Genomic DNA, 19,613 nt, shown 5'->3' with positions numbered 1-19,613 from the left:
GTCGCAGCTTTGCAAATTTCCTCCATGGTGGCTGACTTCAAGTGGGCTACCGACGCTGCCATGGCTCTAACATTATGAGCCGTGACATGACCCTCAAGAGCCAGCCCAGCCTGGGCGTAAGTGAAGGAAATGCAATCTGCTAGCCAATTGGATATGGTGCGTTTCCCTACAGCCACTCCCCTCTTGTTGGGATCAAAAGAAACAAACAATTGGGCGGACTGTCTGTGGGGCTGTGTCCGCTCCAGATAGAAGGCCAATGCTCTCTTGCAGTCCAATGTGTGCAGCTGACGTTCAGCAGGGCAGGAATGAGGACGGGGAAAGAATGTTGGCAAGACAATTGACTGGTTCAGATGGAACTCCGACACAACCTTTGGCAGAAACTTAGGGTGAGTGCGGAGGACTACTCTGTTGTGATGAAATTTGGTGTAAGGGGCCTGGGCTACCAGGGCCTGAAGCTCACTGACTCTACGAGCCGAGGTAACTGCCACCAAGAAAATGACCTTCCAGGTCAAGTACTTCGGATGGCAGGAATTCAGTGGCTCGAAAGGAGGTTTCATCAGCTGGGTGAGAACGACATTGAGATCCCATGACACTGTAGGAGGCTTGACAGGGGGCTTTGACAAAAGCAAACCTCTCATGAAGCGAACAACTAAAGGCTGTCCTGAGATCGGCTTACCTTCCACTTGGTAATGGTATGCACTGATTGCACTAAGGTGAACCCTTACGGAGTTGGTCTTCAGACCAGACTCAGACAAGTGGAGAAGGTATTCAAGCAGGGTCTGTGTAGGACAAGAGCGAGGATCTAGGGCCTTGCTGTCACACCAGACGGCAAACCTCCTCCAATGAAAGAAGTAACTTCTCTTAGTGGAGTCTTTCCTGGAAGCAAGCAAGATGCGGGAGACACCCTCTGGCAGACCCAAAGAGGCAAAGTCTACGCCCTCAACATCCAGGCCGTGAGAGCCAGGGACTGGAGGTTGGGATGCAGAAGAGCCCCTTCGTCCTGCGTGATGAGGGTCGGAAAACACTCCAATCTCCACGGTTCTTCGGAGGATAACTCCAGAAGAAGAGGGAACCAGATCTGACGCGGCCAAAAGGGAGCAATCAGAATCATGGTGCCTCGGTCTTGCTTGAGTTTCAACAAAGTCTTCCCCACCAGAGGAATGGGAGGATAAGCATACAGCAGACCTTCCCCCCAATCCAGGAGGAAGGCATCCGACGCCAGTCTGCCGTGGGCCTGAAGCCTGGAACAGAACTGAGGGATCTTGTGGTTCACTTGAGATGCGAAGAGATCCACCAGGGGGGTGCCCCACGCCTGGAAGATCTGTCGCACCACACGGGAATTGAGCGACCACTCGTGAGGTTGCATAATCCTGCTCAACCTGTCGGCCAGACTGTTGTTTACGCCTGCCAGATATGTGGCTTGGAGCACCATGCCTTGACGGCGAGCCCAGAGCCACATGCTGACGGCTTCCTGACACAGGGGGCGAGATCCGGTGCCCCCCTGCTTGTTGACATAGTACATGGCAACCTGATTGTCTGTCTGAATTTGGATAATTTGGTGGGACAGCCGATCTCTGAAAGCCTTCAGAGCGTTCCAGATCGCTCGCAACTCCAGAAGATTGATCTGTAGATCGCTTTCTTGGAGGGACCACCTTCCTTGGGTGTGAAGCCCATCGACATGAGCTCCCCATCCCAGGAGAGACGCATCCATGGTCAGCACTTTTTGAGGCTGAGGAATTTGGAAGGGACGTCCCAGAGTCAAATTGGAGCAAATCGTCCACCAATACAGGGATTCGAGAAAACTCGTGGACAGGTGGATCACGTCCTCTAGACCCCGGCGGCCTGATACCACTGGGAGGCTAGGGTCCATTGAGCAGATCTCATGTGAAGGCGGGCCATGGGAGTCACATGAACTGTGGAAGCCATGTGGCCCAGCAATCTCAACATCTGCCGAGCTGTGATCTGCTGGGACGCTCGCACCCGCGAGACGAGGGACAACAAGTTGTTGGCCCTCGCCTCTGGGAGATAGGCGCGAGCCGTCCGAGAATCCAGCAGGGCTCCGATGAATTCGAGTTTCTGCACTGGGAGAAGATGGGACTTTGGGTAATTTATCACAAACCCCAGTAGCTCCAGGAGGCGAATAGTCATCTGCATGGACTGCAGGGCTCCTGCCTCGGATGTGTTCTTCACCAGCCAATCGTCGAGATATGGGAACACGTGCACCCCCAGCCTGCGAAGCGCCGCTGCTACCACAGCTAGGCACTTTGTGAACACCCTGGGCGCAGAGGCGAGCCCAAAGGGTAGCACACAGTACTGGAAGTGGCGTGCGCCCAGCTGAAATCGCAGATACTGTCTGTGAGCTGGCAGTATCGGGATGTGTGTGTAGGCATCCTTCAAGTCCAGAGAGCATAGCCAATCGTTTTGCTGAATCATGGGGAGAAGGGTGCCCAGGGAAAGCATCCTGAACTTTTCTTTTACGAGATATTTGTTCAGGGCCCTTAGGTCTAGGATGGGACGCATCCCCCCTGTTTTCTTTTCCACAAGGAAGTACCTGGAATAGAACCCCAGCCCTTCTTGCCCGGATGGCACGGGCTCGACCGCATTGGCGCTGAGAAGGGCGGAGAGTTCCTCTGCAAGTACCTGCTTGTGCTGGAAGCTGTAGGACTGAGCTCCCGGTGGACAATTTGGAGGTTGTGAGGCCAAATTGAGGGTGTATCCTTGCCGGACTATTTGGAGAACCCACTGATCGGAGGTTATGAGAGGCCACCTTTGGTGAAAAGCTTTCAACCTCCCTCCGACAGGCAGGTCGCCCGGCACTGACACTTGGATGTCGGCTATGCTCTGCTGGAGCCAGTCAAAAGCTCGCCCCTTGCTTTTGCTGGGGAGCCGCGGGGCCTTGCTGATTCGCACGCTGCTGACGAGAGCGAGCGCGCTGGGGCTTAGCCTGGGCCGCAGGCTGTCGGGAAGGAGGATTGTACCTACGCTTGCCAGAAGTATAGGGAACAGTCTTCCTTCCCCCGAAAAATCGTCTACCTGTAGAGGTAGAAGCTGAAGGCTGCCGGCGGGCGAACTTGTCGAATGCGGTGTCCCGCTGGTGGAGAGACTCTACCACCTGCTCGACTTTTTCGCCAAAAATGTTATCCGTACGGCAAGGCGACTCCGCAATCCGCTGCTGGATTCTATTCTCCAGGTCGGCGGCACGCAGCCATGAGAGCCTGCGCATCACCACACCTTGAGCAGCGGCCCTGGACGCAACATCAAAAGTGTCATAAACTCCTCTGGCCAGGAATTTTCTGCACGCCTTCAGCTGCCTGACCACCTCCTGAAAAGGCTTGGCTTGCTCAGGGGGAAGAGCATCAACCAAGCCCGCCAACTGCCGCACATTATTCCGCATGTGTATGCTCGTGTAGAGCTGGTAAGACTGGATCTTGGACACGAGCATAGAGGAATGGTAGGCCTTCCTCCCAAAGGAGTCTAAGGTTCTAGCGTCCTTGCCCGGGGGCGCCGAAGCATGTTCCCTAGAACTCTTAGCCTTCTTTAGGGCCAAATCCACAACTCCAGAGTCATGAGGCAACTGAGTGCGCATCAGCTCTGGGTCCCCATGGATCCGGTACTGGGACTCGATCTTCTTGGGAATGTGGGGATTAGTTAATGGCTTGGTCCAGTTCGCAAGCAATGTCTTCTTCAGGACATGGTGCAAGGGAACAGTGGACGCTTCCTTAGGTGGAGAAGGATAGTCCAGGAGCTCAAACATTTCAGCCCTGGGCTCGTCCTCCACAACCACCGGGAAGGGGATGGCCGTAGACATCTCCCGGACAAAGGAGGCAAAAGACAGACTCTCGGGAGGAGAAAGCTGTCTCTCAGGAGAGGGAGTGGGATCAGACGGAAGACCCTCAGACTCCTCGTCAGAGAAATATCTGGGATCTTCCTCTTCCTCCCACGAGGCCTCACCCTCGGTGTCAGACACAAGTTCACGGACCTGTGTCTGCAACCTCGCCCTGCTCGACTCCGTGGAACCCCGTCCACGATGGGGGCGTCGAGAGGTAGACTCCCTCGCCCGCATCGGCGAAGCTCCCTCCGCCGACGTAGTCGGGGAGCCTTCCTGGGAGGTGGCCGCGGTCGGTACCGCACGCGGTACCGACGTCGGGGACCTCAACCTGGGCGATGGGCCAGCCGGCGCCACGCTCGACGGTACCGGTGGCGCAAGCACCGCCGGTACCGGAGGGGTAGGGCGCAACAGCTCTCCCAGAATCTCTGGGAGAATGGCCCGGAGGCTCTCGTTTAGAGCGGCTGCAGAGAAAGGCTGAGAGGGCGATGCAGGCGTCGACGTCAGTACCTGTTCCGGGCGTGGAGGCTGTTCCGGGCTGTCCAGAGCGGAGCGCATCGACACCTCCTGAACAGAGGGTGAGCGGTCCTCTCGGTGCCGATGCCTGCTGGGTGCCGAATCCCTCGGCGACCCAGAGCTCTCGGTGCCGACACGGGGAGGGAGACCGGTGTCGATGCTTCTTCGATTTCTTCCGAAGCATGTCACCGGAGCTCCCCGGCACCGACGAGGAGGACGTCGAATCCATCCGTCGCTTCCTCGGGGCCGAGACTGAAGAAGGTCGATCTCGGGGGGGCTGTACCGCAGGAGCCCGCAGGGTAGGCGGAGACCCACCCGAGGGCTCACCGCCACCAGCAGGGGAATGGACAGCCCTCACCTGCACTCCACCCGATGCACCACCGTCCGACGACATCAGCAGACGAGGTCCTGGTACCACCGACGTCGATGCAGCTATCCGATGTCTCGGCGCCGATGCAGAGGCCCGATGCCTCGATGCACTCGATGCAGGGGCGGCCGAGGAAGATGGTCTGGACGCTGACGACGTCGATGCACTCGAAGATCCCGGTGCCGATGCCGACGAAGAGCCCGAGAACAACACGTTCCACTGGGCTAGTCTCGCTACCTGAGTCCGCCTTTGAAGCAGGGAACACAGACTGCAGTTCTGAGGGCGGTGCTCGGCCCCCAGACACTGAAGACACGACGAGTGTCGATCAGTGAGCGAGATAACCCGGGCGCACTGGGTGCACTTCTTGAAGCCGCTGGAAGGCTTCGATGTCATGGGCGGAAAAATCACGCCGGCGAAATCAAAAGCCGAAATGGCGAAATTTGAAGCACCAAATTTAGAGGGAGAAAAAATCTCGACCGAGGCCGAAAAGAGGCCTACCCCGACGACGAAAGAAAACTTACCGGGGCAAAAAAGCTGGAAGTACGGGGAGGATTTACACGAAACCCAGCGGGGGGTTTCCGGAGCACTTCCCGACTAGGACAAAGCTTTCCCGAAGGAAAAAAACACGTTCAAAACAAATTGGACGCGCGAGGTCGACTTTCCGGGGCTCGACACGGCGAAAACACGACCGTACCGAGTGCGGACAAAAGAAGACTGGCCGGCTCGAGCCGGTTTCGGGCGGGAAGACGGCCGCGCATGCGCGGTGCGCGCGGGCGCGCGAGGGCTAGCAAAGGACTTTGCTAGTGAAGTTTCCGATTGGAGGGGCTGCCGTGGACGTCACCCATCAGTGAGAACAAGCAGCCTGCTTGTCCTCGGAGAATAATTAGTTCAAGACAGGGTAATCAATCTATTCTTTACCATCTGGTGAGAAAGGGGGGCTAGAGAGGTGTAGGACCCTATATAACTGAGAGCAGAAGCAGCTTACGTTAGAAGAAGAGAAGGAGCTGAGACGAGAGAGACAAGACACAGAGAGCTGAAGAGAAGGAGAGACCTAGAGCTGATGTCCTACTTTGTTTGCTGGCAAATAAAGAAGATTTCTCTCTCATTCTGGTGTGTGGTGTTTGATTCCTGAAGTACCACAGATTCTGCTAACAATAGTGGTAATTCCTGCAACAGCAGTACACCTATGATGTGAGTGGAAGGGATCCCCAAGCCCCACCAGCCAAAAACTCCCAACAACTGTCCCTCTTACATACCTTGTAAACAGCAGATCTTCGCCTGCAGTGAGCAGCAACTGATAGATACTGCTTGCACCAGCCCCACAGCCTTCCCTCTGATGTATTCCCACCTATGCGGAAACAGGAAGTTGCATCATCAGAAGGAAGGCTATGGGGCCAACATGAGCAGTGTGTATTAGTTGCTGCTCACTGCCAGTGAAAATCTGCTATTTAAAAGGTATGAGGGGGAGGAGGAATGTTTGAGAGACCATATGGCATGCAGGCAAGAGAGGGAGATACCAAATCACTTGTGGGACAAGGCATTCTTTATCTGCCCAGGCCCACCCAAAATTGGGTGTCTGGCTTCGCTCTTGGAGAGTTCAGTCACAAACATACTTATAAAAAACAGGGAAAATATTCATATTTAAACTACAAAGGCCTGCTGGAAAAAAAAGTTTTAACAAGGATTTAAATTTAGAAAATGACAGTTCAATCTGAATACAAGAAGGGAGACTATTACATGTAGCAGGTGTTATAAAAAAGAAATCACTATGACTGGCAGATTCATATTTTGCTAATGCTGGACTTGGAGGTACCAATCTACAGTCATTTAATGAATGTAAAAAGTGTGCAAGGGAGTAAGCAATGGTGAATGCCGCTAGAGATTGTGGGACACCATGAGAGGCATTTTCAAAAGGAACGTCGAAGCTCCGATTTGGACGTCCTTGCAAAACGGCGAAATCCAGGGGCGGGTATTAGAGACTTAAGTATATGTATTGTTAAATAACTTCTGGTGAGGGTCACGTGATGCGCCGCGAGCAGTAGCCACGTTTTTGCACTGCTCCGGGACCCCCGCTCGCTCTGCACCCGCGGATTACCGCAACAAGCAGTCCAACGTCGAAAGCACGAGTCCCCACAGCTTTGTGAACTTGTATGGAACAATTTCTTGTCTCCATGCCGTCCGGAGCCCTAAGGAAGACAGCGAAAAGCGAAAAAGAAAAGCCGGCGGCTTCGAGCGGCGAATCCAAGATGGCGCCGGGTTCGCCGAAAAATGAAGCTGAATTCTCGCTGCGCCAATTGTCCCAGACGGTTGCTGCAGTAGGGGCAGCGCTGGAACCTCGGTTTGCGTCGCTGGAGGGGCAATTCGGGAAAATTGATGGAATCCTGGAGGACCTGACGGGACGTGCTGCAGAAGTGGAAAAACGGGTGTCTGATTTGGAGGACAACTGGCAGCGCAGGGAGCCTGACTTTAGAAGCCTACAAGATCGGCTGACACAACAGGCAGAGAAAATAGATGATATGGAGAACAGAGCCCGGCGCAACAACCTCAGGTTGGTGGGCTTGCCTGAGAACATTCCTGATCAGAACTTGGGCTCAGTATTAGAAGCGTGGCTCCGGAAAGAATTTGCATTATGAGATAGCAGGGGCCCATTTTGTATTGAGAGAGCTCATAGGATTGGGAGACAACAGAATGCACAGCGAGCCAGGGTGGTTATCATTAAAGTTCATAATTACATTCACAAAGATGAGATCCTGCAGGGATATCGACTGAAACGAGATTCCCTGGCTTATGCAGGATCCCGCATTCACATATTTCAGGATTACTCGGCTAGTGTCCAAGAGAGAAGACGGAAATTTCATCCAATCTGTACAACCCTGGTGACCAAGAAAATCCGTTTCCTGCTGTTGTACCCTGCTACTTTGAAAATCCATCATGCAGGGAAATGGGTTACCTTTACTTCAGACCATTTGGCCCTGCAGTTTGTGAATAAAAATCTGGAGGAAGCCAGGGATCCAGCTTGATTTGGTTTTCTACCTTTGACGGAGAATGAAGGCACTACTGGCCAGTTACAAGTGACGGAGCATCCGGGAGACCCACTTTGTGGGTGCCCTCCCGGAACTTTGACTGTTTGTAATAGACAGTTATGAAGTGAACTGGGGTGCGGGATGAGTTGGGGGTCCTCGCATTTTTGTGACTTCTACATAGTTGGGGACAGTAAGGTTAAAGTGGGTAAGCGAAGAGGGGTTGTGGGGTGGGAGGAGATGGAGATGTATGTAAGGGGGAAGGGTGGGAAGGTGGGCAAGAGAGGGGGAGGGGGAACAGGTGGCAATGGGAAGTTGTGTGTGATTTGGGTGAAGGAAATGCCATGGGATAACATTATTAAGTATAAATGTGTGATAGCGCGCTACTGCGGGAGGGGGGATAGTCAAGATCCCTGGGTGAGGGCTGGGCACCCGGGGGTGTTATTTGGTTTGCTGCCTTGAAGGTATCACTGGAGGATGACGGGAGATTAAGGTAAATTTTCAGACACCGAGACTAATTTCTTGGAATGTGTCCGGTATTAACTCTCCGGTAAAACGCTCAAAAATTTTAACGACCCTGCAGCGTCACAACGTGTCTATTGCCTGTTTACAGGAGACTAAACTGTCAGATGCAGAACATCTGAAACTGCGACAGAGATGGGTAGGAGATTGCTTCTATTCTTCTGTGCAGGGGAAGAGGGGAGGAGTGGCAATACTCATCCATAAGAGCTTGCAATGTACAGCACGGGTGGTGGTTAGTGACACTTGTCATGACTCTTGGGGCTTGGTAATAAGAAGCCCCAATATCATGGAGCATAACCCTGGCGCAGCAATCACCTGAAGTCTCTATTATTTTATAAAGTCTCTTTTATTGAATAAATCACAGATAATTTACTCACAGATAGATGTTCAGGATACAGAGACTTCTTAATCTGGAGGCTGTGGGAGGTGGAGATCTGAAGAGAGGTAGTTGTATTGCAGGGGGAGGGGAAAGTAGTTGAACAGGTAGAAATAGTCCAAAGCTGGGTGACTGCAATGTGCAATATCTCATTTGGAAGAAGATATTTACAGAGTAAAAAATCCAGGTTCGTTACAGGGAGTTTGAGCCGGACAGAGCTGTCTGGAGCGAGATGGTGTTAACTCCATGTCCCTGGCTGTAATGGAGGAAGAAGCCCCTCGTAGCTGAAAGGACAAGGAAGTGGTGGGGCTTCACACAGGGAGGAGCAGATAGAGACCAATGGGGACAGAGCCTGCTATCGGATAGCAAGGGGTAGTCCTAGAGATAGGAGGGAAAGGTCATACCTGGCTGACCTCTGTGGACAGAATAGTAAGACTGAGCAGGAAGACAAAAGAGCCAAGCTTGGCAGAGAGAGAGGGAGAGAGAGAAGGTCTGAGCAGCCTCACAACCAGTGATAGCAGTTCTTACACAGCCAAACAAGTGTGGTTGCACTGCCTGTGAACTACATTACCTACAGTGCATTGCTCATGTATTTTTCCAGTGGGGAAACTGCAGCAATGATAGTCCTTGGGACTGAGAATAACAGTAAAGGCATTACACACATTTTAGGATCACGTTATAAACTAGTGCGAGGCTGTCGGAGGACAGAACAACACTCAGGGACGATATCTCCTATTGCATTTAAATGTAATGGGCCAAGAGATTTTCTTACTCAATATGTATGGACCGAACGTGTATGACCACTCCCTTTTCCAGCACATCACACGACTAGGGTTGCAATGTTCAGCTGCACCATGGATTCTCAGGGGAGACTTTAATCAAGTAATGGATGGGCAGCTGGACAGATCAACCCCGGGAGTGGCACTGGGCAGGGGCAAGGGGTTACCATATCTGTGTAAAATGTTAAACGTAGTAGATCCCTGGCGCCTGATGAACCCTAGTGTCCGAGACTATACTCATCTTTCTCGCGCTCACGGCACATGGTCAAGGATAGATTACATCTTGTTAGATGCCAGTCTTTTTTCACAAGTTTCACGGGTTGAGATCGGCCCCATGGAAGTCTCAGATCATGCTTTGATTTGGGCCGATATAGAACTGGGAGCTGCGCGTCTGAAGGTACGCCAGTGGCGTTTCCCGACCTATTTGACGGGGGACCCCCACTTTCAAGACTACCTTAGACAAAAATGGGCGCTGTTTGCAGACATCCATGTGGCACATGAGCCTACGGCGCAGTTATACTGGGAAACGTCGAAGGCTGTAATGCGGGGGGAAATAATTTCCTATATGTCCGCAAGGGCGAAGCGTATGGCCCAGGGGGTAATCCAGCTGGAACATAAGTATCAGATAGTTAAACGCAGATATCTTGCGGCCCCTTCTAAACTGTTTCAAGAGGAGATGGTTTCTACACTTGCAGCACTAAACTCCCTTATTCATGAACGTACTAAGAAACAATTATTTCACCGTTCATTTGCTTTCCATAGGTATGGCAACAAGACAGGTAGGCTATTGGCCAGAGTGGTAAAGAACTGGAGTGGTAATAGGTTTATCCCTTCTTTGAAAAAGCCAGACGGGACTCGGGAGAATAGTCTAACGGGGATATTGCAGGTTTTCCATGACTTTTACGCCTCCTTATATGCAGCACCAGACGCCCAGAGTGGTCCTTCACTATTAAATTACCTGGAAGATTCGGGTATACCACGATTATCAGAGGCAGTGATAGGTCAGTTAAATGCCCCCTTGAGAGCGCAGGAGGTCCAGTCGGTGATCAAGTCTCTGAAGAGAGGCACGGCGCCTGGCTCTGATGGGTATACATCAGAATATTATCAATGTATGCTACCCCAGATTGCTGGTGCCTTGACGTCCTTTTTTGAAACATCTATAATTGGGGGGGTGCTCCCCTGCCACGCCAACGAAGCACTGATTACGCTTATTCCGAAGCCGGGAAGGCCATCTGACAGCCCGGAGTCATATAGGCCCATATCACTCATCAATGTAGATTTAAAGATCCTGGCTAGGGTGTTGGCAGACCGCTTGGCACCTCACATGCCCAACTTGGTGGGCGAGGGGCAGGTGGGTTTTGTGCGAGGCAGGCACTCGTCTATTAATGTACGTAAAGTATGTCTCGCAATCGCACACAGTCAAGCTCAGGAAAAACCGCTGTTATTGGTGAGTTTTAGACGCCGAAAAGGCGTTTGACAAAGTGTGCTGGGACTATTTATTTGGGGTTTTGGATTATGTAGGCCTGACTGGTTGGTATGGGCGGGCGATAGCAACTCTTTATTGTGGTCCCTGAGCCTCCTTCATGGTAAATGGCCTACGCTCTCGCACGTTTCCCATAGCTCGCGGTACGCGACAGGGATTCCCGTTATCACCGTTGTTGTTCTTGTTGTATTTGGAACCGCTGTTGCGGACAATACAAAGATACACTGAGATTTCGGGGGTCGACGGTCCTTCGTTTGCGATTAAAACATTGGCTTTTGCGGATGATATACTGCTGACTTTGACTGATCCGCATAAGTCATTACCTAGTCTCTTGGATGTTATAGCAGAGTTTAGTTATTACTCTGGGTTTACACTTAATCTGCGGAAGTCTGTTGCCCACCCTGTTCAACCTGAGATTAGAGAGACTTGGGAGGGGAATTTCCGCTCACGTGGTCCACTGGCCCTTTAAAGTACCTGGGAGTATTGATTACATCAGACTTAACACGCTGTACGAAGCTAATATCCAGCCTCTGCGAGTGCGCACTCAACGGGCTCCTACAGGGGTGGTTTTCGCTTCCCTTGTCTCTCATGGGCAGAATCGCCTTATACAATATGATTTTGATCCCTCAGTGGCTTTATGTTTTACAGATGCTGCCCTTATTTCTCAAAGATAGTGATGATAAACTAGTAACAAAGCTAGTGACGCGTTTTCTGTGGCAGGGCAAACGTCTAGGTTACGGGCTTCACAACTTTTTCTTCCCCGCACCCAGGGTGGTTTGGGTCTGTTAAGTGTTAAGCTTTTCTCAATAGCTAGTAACATGCGCCATTTGACCGATTGGTTTCGAGGATCCTCTTATTTTTCTTGTACAGAAATGGAGACGCGATTGTTCGCCCCCTTCACTTTAGCGCTTGGTTACACGCGCGACCGGGGAGGTTGTGTACCCCTCCGGTTTTCGCACCGTTGTTGCTACCCGTGCGGAGGGCGTGGCGTTGGGTATGTCATTTTTATGGCCTAGAGGCGGAGGCTTCACCCTTGTTACCGATTCAGGGTAATAAAGACTTTATACCGGGATCTATCTCGTTAGATTTGACCACCTGGGCAGCTAAGAGATTGCAGTATTTGCATCAACTATATCAGGAAGATGGAACACTTAAAACCCCAGAACTTTTACAAGAGGAATATGGAATTTCAAAGGTGAATTTTTTTTCCATGTTTCAATTGCGTCATTATTTAAGATCTCTGCCACCTGCAGCGCTGACGCCACAGACATGGGAAATACTCTTGACTATTTTGGGTTTAGATGCTCAACTAGTGATTCCCCTGAAATACTATCATAATACGTTACGGGAACACTTAGGGGATATTGATTATGATAAAGTATTAGACAGCTGGAAAGGGGAGTTGGCACTGGACCTGCAGAGGGATCAGGTGAAGGCATGTCTCCTGGGCAGGCGGCGGGTGACGGAGAATGTGACGTGCAGGAGATCCATTACAAATTCTTATTGAGGATGTACATTTCTCCATACCGAGCAACTATTCAGGCCGTGGATGAGTGCTTAAAGTGTGCCCAGTCCTCGGCGAATTTGGGACATATGTTTTGGAGTTGCCCGAGGGTTTTGGGATTTTGGCGCCAGGTAAATAAACATGTCTCTCAAATGTGGGAGGTCATTTGGTGACTATCGCCATTACAATTGTTTGAAGTTTTTAGGGTGTCCCCCTTTTTATCCGGAGCGCTAAGGGCCTTTTTGAAAAAGGCAGTGTTAATTGGTAAGAAGTGCATTCTTCAACATTAGATAACGAGAGAATGCCCAACATTGCAGCAATGGCACTCACACATGATTGTATTTTGTGCGTTGGAGCGACGGGGTGTAGGAGATTTATCACCCCTGGTGGTGATCTTTTTTGCCGGACTTGGTCCCCATTTTGGGACTCCCTGACCGCCGTGGCGCGCAAGTAGAATTTTGAACGCTTAAACAGAAACGAAACGATTAGGATATGACCATGACATGGGATGGGGGGGTGGGGGGGAGAGGGTTGGGGGGGGGGGATAGGAAGAGTGGTTATAATCCTGAAGTTGCGGTTTTCCATATTGTAGAGACGGTGGTTTCTGTCTGGTGCCATCATGACCCCGCTTCTACTAAGAGACGGTCTCTGCCAGTGGCGTTGGGGCTCATCAGAGTCCCAGCACCCCGCGCGGCCAGGCACAGCAGAGCGGTAATTGGTTATTGGAAAAAGAGATGGCCTAGAGTGGGATGATGGCACACTAGCTACTCAAGAGACAGATGTTATCATTTCTATAGGGGTTGGGGGAGGGGAGAAAATTGGTTGAATTCACTTGGATAGTTGATTGTATTGAGCACGTACAAAATGATTGGTTAACACATTTGTATTCTGCAAGATTGTGGTTTAAGTGCTGCAAGGTGGTTCATAATACTAGAAATCATTTAAACATAAAAACAGAAGGATAGGGTGGGGATGAAAAGTTAAAAGTTTGATGACGGACTGCATCATTTTGTCTTTATTGTATATACAGTGGTGGAAATAAGTATTTGATCCCTTGCTGATTTTGTAAGTTTGCCCACTGACAAAGACATGAGCAGCCCATAATTGAAGGGTAGGTTATTGGTAACAGTGAGAGATAGCACATCACAAATTAAATCCGGAAAATCACATTGTGGAAAGTATATGAATTTATTTGCATTCTGCAGAGGGAAATAAGTATTGATCCCCCACCAACCCAGTAAGAGATCTGGCCCCTTACAGACCAGGTAGATGCTCCAAATCAACTCGTACCTGCATGACAGACAGCTGTCGGCCAATGGTCACCTGTATGAAAGACACCTGTCCACAGACTCAGTGAATCAGTCAGACTCTAACCTCTACAAATGGCCAAGAGCACGGAGCTGTCTAAGGATGTCAGGGACAAGATCCTACACTGCACAAGGCTGGAATGGGCTACAAAACCATCAGTAAGACGCTGGGCGCGAAGGAGACAACTGTTGGTGCCATAGTACGAAAATGGCAAGAAGTACAAATGACTGTCAATCGACAACGATCTGGGGCTCCACGCAACATCTCACCTCGTGGGGTATCCTTGATCATGAGGAAGGTTAGAAATCAGCCTACAACTACACGGGGGGAACTTGTCAATGATCTCAAGGCAGCTGGGACCACTGTCACCACGAAAACCATTGTAACACATACGACATAACGGATTGCAATCCTGCAGTGCCCGCAAGGTCCCCCTGCTCCGGAAGGCACATGTGACGGCCCGTCTGAAGTTTGCCAGTGAACACCTGGATGATGCCGAGAGTGATTGGGAGAAGGTGCTGTGGTCAGATGAGACAAAAATTGAGCTCTTTGGCATGAACTCAACTCGCCGTGTTTGGAGGAAGAGAATGCTGCCTATGACCCAAAGAACACCGTCCCCACTGTCAAGCATGGAGGTGGAAATGTTATGTTTTGGGGGTGTTTCTCTGCTAAGGGCACGGACTACTTCACCGCATCAATGGGAGAATGGATGGGGCCATGTACCGTACAATTCTGAGTGACAACCTCCTTCCCTCAGCCCAGGGCCTTAAAAATGGGTCGTGGCTGGGTCTTCCAGCACGACAATGACCCAAAACATACAGCCAAGGCAACAAAGGAGTGGCTCAGGAAGAAGCACATTAGGGTCATGGAGTGGCCTAGCCAGTCACCAGACCTTAATCCCATTGAAAACTTATGGAGGGAGCTGAAGCTGCGAGTTGCCAAGCGACAGCCCAGAACTCTTAATGATTTAGAGATGATCTGCAAAGAGGAGTGGACCAAAATTCCTCCTGACATGTGTGCAAACCCTCATCATCAACTACAGAAGACGTCTGACCGCTGTGCTTGCCAACAAGGGTTTTGCCACCAAGTATTAGGTCTTGTTTTGCCAGAGGGATTAAATACTTATTTCCCCTCTGCGAATGCAAATAAATTCATATACTTTCCACCAATGTGATTTTCCGGATTTAATAATTTGTGATGGCTATCTCTCACTGTTACCAATAACCTACCCTTCAATTATGGGCTGCTCATGTCTTGTAGTGGGCAAAACTTACAAAATCAGCAAGGGATCAAATACTTATTCCACCACTGGATCTTCATATTGGAATCTCCGTATATTCATATGGTTAAAGTGTTCTTGTTGGTTGGTCATCATAAAAATGTTGAACCATAAATAACTTCTGGTTTTTAAAAGAGAAAGAATGTAATCAGATGTATTATCCTATATAATAATTCTCACCTCCAACGTTCTGAGGCTACCTGGAACCGTGGAAAACTCGAAAGTGGAGTAGATCATCCAACTGATTGGCTGCGACACGGATGACGTCACCAGCCTGACGCACAGCAACAAACCGCGACCCAGGCAGGGGGAGGAGTAGTACTCCCCCTGACTAGGAATCGCTGGCGGAGCATGTGGAGCCAAGCGGAGCATGTGGAATTGCATCGAGAAGGGGGAATTGTGGGGAAAAGGCCACATTGAGGAGAAGGATACGGATGGGACACAGCCTAGTTGGGAGACAGAGATGGATGAGGGCGCTCCGCAGCACAAAGAAAAGAGGGGCGAGGTAGCGACTCTCACCTGTACCTGGCACTCTCACATCCACATAGGCGGCCAGCAGGACCGAGGCCGGTGTGCGCAGAAACTCACAGTGGGCCCATAGCAGGAAGCGGTGGCTGTCTAGCTCCGAGCTGCGGGAACAATGCAGGGAAACCGGAGGGGCTGGGGCCATGGAGACCGAGGGATGGAACAAAGACAGGCTAGCAGAAAATGTAGTAGGATCATCGCCTAAATTCTGTCTAAAATCATTAAAAAAATCTCTCTACATATAAAATATTCTTTATCTTCACCATTAGCAAAATTTCGCCCTTTCCTTTCTAAATACGCCCCACCAGAACCCTTATTCACACCCTTATTACTTCTTGCTTGGACTATTGCAATTTTACTTCTCACATGGTCTTCCAATCAATCATCTTTCTCCTCTCCAATCTGTCCAGAATCTGCAGCTCGACTTATTTTTCGCCAAATCGCTATGCCCACACTAGCCCACTCTCAAGTCACTTCACTGGGGTCCCTATCCGCTTCTGGTATATAATTCAAACTCCTCTTACTGACCTTTAAATGCATCCACTCTATGACCCCTCACTCTCCCTACACTCCCTCCCTGTCAACTCCGCTCTCTAAACAAATCTCTCTTGTCTCCCCTTCTCTTCCACCGCTAACTCCAGACTTCGTTCCTTTTATCTTGCGGCACCCTTATGCCTGGAACCGTCTTCCTGAACCATACGTCTCGCCTCCATCTCTACCTGTTTTTAAATCTATGTGAAAGCTCACCTTTTCACTACTGCCTTTGGCCCCTAACCGTTACTCATTGCCTCCTCCTTCCTGTTCTTCTTTACCCTGTAATTTCCTTGCCCGTGATGTCTTGTCTGTCTGTTTTACTTAGATTGTAAGCTCTTTGAGCAGGGACTGTCTCTCTATGTCAAGTGTTCAGCGCTGCGTGCGGCTGGAAGCGCTATATAATGTTATTATTAGTAGTAGTAGTCCTAAATCTACTAATACTACTACTACTATTTAGCATTTCTATAGTGCTACAAGGTGTACGCAGCGCTGCACAACATAGAAGAAAGACAGTCCCTGCTCAAAGAGCTTACAATCTAATAGACAAAAAATAAGAAAGCAAATCAAATCAATTATGTGTACAGGAGGAGGAGAGGAGGTTAGGTGGAGGCGAGTGGTTAATAGTGGTTATGAGTCAAAAGCAATGTTAAAGAGGTGGGCTTTCAGTCTAGATTTAAAGGTTGCCAAGGATGGGGCAAGACGTAGGGGCTCAGGGTTTCGATTATACCAATTGGACATCCCTGGGAGAAGGATGTCCATTTTCGATTTATGTTGAAGATGGACGTCCTTCTCTTTCGAAAATGAGCCCACATATGAACAGCGCAAAAGTTATTTAAAATTTTTATTCGTACAATCCAGAGTCCTTGGTGGATCACAATTCTATGCAATCTACAAACTAAGTTATTTGGAGTATATTTAGATCAAACTTTGTTATCAATTTTCATATCTCAATGTTACGAGGATGGCAGACTGGACGGGCCAATTTGGCCTTTACTGCCGTCATGTTCTATGTTCTATGATAAAAGTTATTTTCCTTGATGAGAAAGAAAAGGCTTTCACATAGTACGATTTAGGTTGCTAGTACAATAATTGAATTGTTGAAATTGAACTACTGCAATCTCTTACTACTTGGGCCCTAAAAAATCAAATATACATAAACTACAATCTCTCCAAATACAGCAACGCATTCATTGAACAAACATGAATCACATTTCTTATTTATATACAGAATTGAATCAGTTACCAATAGAGGCAAGAGTTTTATTCAAATTAGCCTGCATTTTGTTTAAAATTACAGTAGAATATCCAAGTTATATGATTTTGCATGTGGAATTCAGCTCTAATAAGAGGATGAGAACATCTAACAATCATCCCTTTTGGCATTTCCTTCCCCTAAAGGAATAAAACAATTTAGTGTGTATGCACAATTATTGGCCTACCAGTTTGGAAGGATTTGGGTTTAAGTTTAGATTATTTGTAAACTATATGCTATTCAGAAATCAGGTAAAGATGACCTTAGATATGGTCGACATAAATGTTGAGATGGTCAACCTTAGAGATGGTCGCACCCCGGTTTTCGGCGATAATGGAAACGAGGACGCCCATCTCAAAAATGACCAAATCCAACTAATTTGGTCGTTGGAGGAGCCAGCATTCCGTAGTGCACTGGTCCCCCTGACATGCCCCTAGGGGGCATTGCAGTGGACTAACTGATGCACTAACTTTACTACTACTAGTACTACTATTTAGCATTTCTATAGCGCTACAAGGCGTACGCAGCGCTGCACAAACATAGAGAAGACAGTCCCCTGCTCAAAGAGCTTACAATCTAATAGACAAAAAATAAAGATGGGCGTCCCCGACCGTATTATCGAAACGAAGATGGCCGCCCATCTTGTTTCGATAATACGGGTTTCCCCGCCCTTTGCGGGGAAGTCCTGCGAGGATGCCCTCAGGAAAACTTGGGCGCCCCGTTTGATTATGCCCCTCTTTGTCTCATTAATCCCATGCTTTTAAATATGCTCTGTAATTTTTTTCTTATAATAGTCTCTACCAGTTTGCCGGCACCGACCGTCAGACTCACCGGTCTATAATTTACCGAATCTCTCTGGAACCTTTTTTAAAAATCGGTGTTACATTGGCCACCCTCCAATCTTCCAGTACCATGCTCGATTTTAAGGATAAATTACATATTATTAACAATAGCTCCGCAAGCTCATTTTTCAGTTCTATCAGTACTTGGGGATGATTACCATCTGGTCCAGGAGATTTGCTACTCTTCAGTTTGTAGAACTTCCCCATTACATCCTCCAGGTTTACAGAGAATTCATTAAGTTTCTCCGACTCGTCAGCTTCGAAGGGGGCACCTACATGTGGGTACAGTGGGTTTTGGGTAGGTTTTGAAGGGCTCGCATTTACCAGCACAAGTGTAACAGGTGGGGGGGATGGGCCTGGGTCCGCCTGCCTGAAGTGCACTGCACCCACTAAAACTGCTCTAGGGACCTGCATACTGCTGTCATGGAGCTGGGTATGACATTTGAGGCTGGCATAGAGGCTGGCAAAACATTAAAAAAAATTTTTTTTTTTAAGGGTGGGAGGGGGTTGGTGACTACTGGGGGAGTAAGGCCGGGGAGGTCATCCCAGATTCCCTCCGGTGGCCATCTGGTCAGTTTGGGCACCTTTTTGAGGCTTGATTGTGAAAAAAATGGACCAAGTAAAGTCGACCAAATGCTTGTCAGGGACGCCCTTCTTTTTTCCATTTTCGGCCAAGGATGCCCATCTCTTAAACACGCCCCAGTCCCGCCTTCGCTACGCTTCCGACACCCCCCCATGAACTTTGGTGATCCCCGCGACGGACTGCAGTTGAGGACGCCCAAAATCGGCTTTCGAATATGCCGATTTGGGCGACCCTGAGAGAAGGACGCCCATCTCCCGATTTGTGTCGGAAGATGGGCACCCTTCTCTTTCGAAAATGCCCCTGATAGTCCTATGGCAAACAGATTCAGTGGCTTTGTGTACAAATAATTATTGGCATAAATGTACACTTACCATAGAGCATGCTTTCTCAGGACTGCCAGACATTGATTTGTTTTGCTGTGAATTATAAGAAGTTCTTTGTTTGCCTGCAGAAGTAAAAATATAAAAGTGTTTAGTTGAAATTCTATTGATTTGCGATAGGGAGGGTGTTTTTGTATAAACAAACTGGGAGAGCAGATGAGAGGAAGGTGGGATTGGAGATGCCAGGAATGGAGACAGAGGAAGATTGAGATATTGGGTTGGCCATATTTAGGTCAAAATCAATACTAACCCCTTAATTATAGAAAGTTGCAAGCACAATTAATGATCAGCGTGCACAGTTATAGAATACTGTCAGTTGTGCAAGAAACTTAATTGTTAAATTAGCTGCTAATAGCATTGGCTATAATTGGTGTTAATGATGGGTACTGCCCAGTAGTTTCCATTGCTGGACCACTAGGTGCTGGACCCAGGTGAACCCGTTTTGTTATCGTTTCAAGAACTCAAAGGTACTTTTGGCCTCCCTCCCACAGACTGGTATGCGTATTTGTAAGTTTCT

At 49.3% G+C, this 19,613-nt stretch overlaps 1 protein-coding gene across 1 annotated transcript in view; it reads right to left on the bottom strand.

Moving 5' to 3' along the window:
• Positions 1-19,613, bottom strand: part of CFAP161 (cilia and flagella associated protein 161) — a 97,684-nt gene that overhangs the window by 2,059 nt on the left and 76,012 nt on the right. Inside the window, exon 6 of the mRNA XM_030189840.1 lies at positions 19,088-19,161. Coding sequence (XP_030045700.1) covers positions 19,088-19,161 — 74 coding nt within the window. The remainder of the gene's footprint in view (positions 1-19,087; positions 19,162-19,613) is intronic.

The sequence above is a fragment of the Microcaecilia unicolor genome, chromosome 1 (genome assembly GCF_901765095.1).
Source record: "Microcaecilia unicolor chromosome 1, aMicUni1.1, whole genome shotgun sequence".
NCBI classification, from domain to species: domain Eukaryota; kingdom Metazoa; phylum Chordata; class Amphibia; order Gymnophiona; family Siphonopidae; genus Microcaecilia; species Microcaecilia unicolor.
The sequence above is the reverse complement of the archived record's forward strand: the minus strand, read 5'-3'. Positions and strand labels throughout refer to the sequence as shown.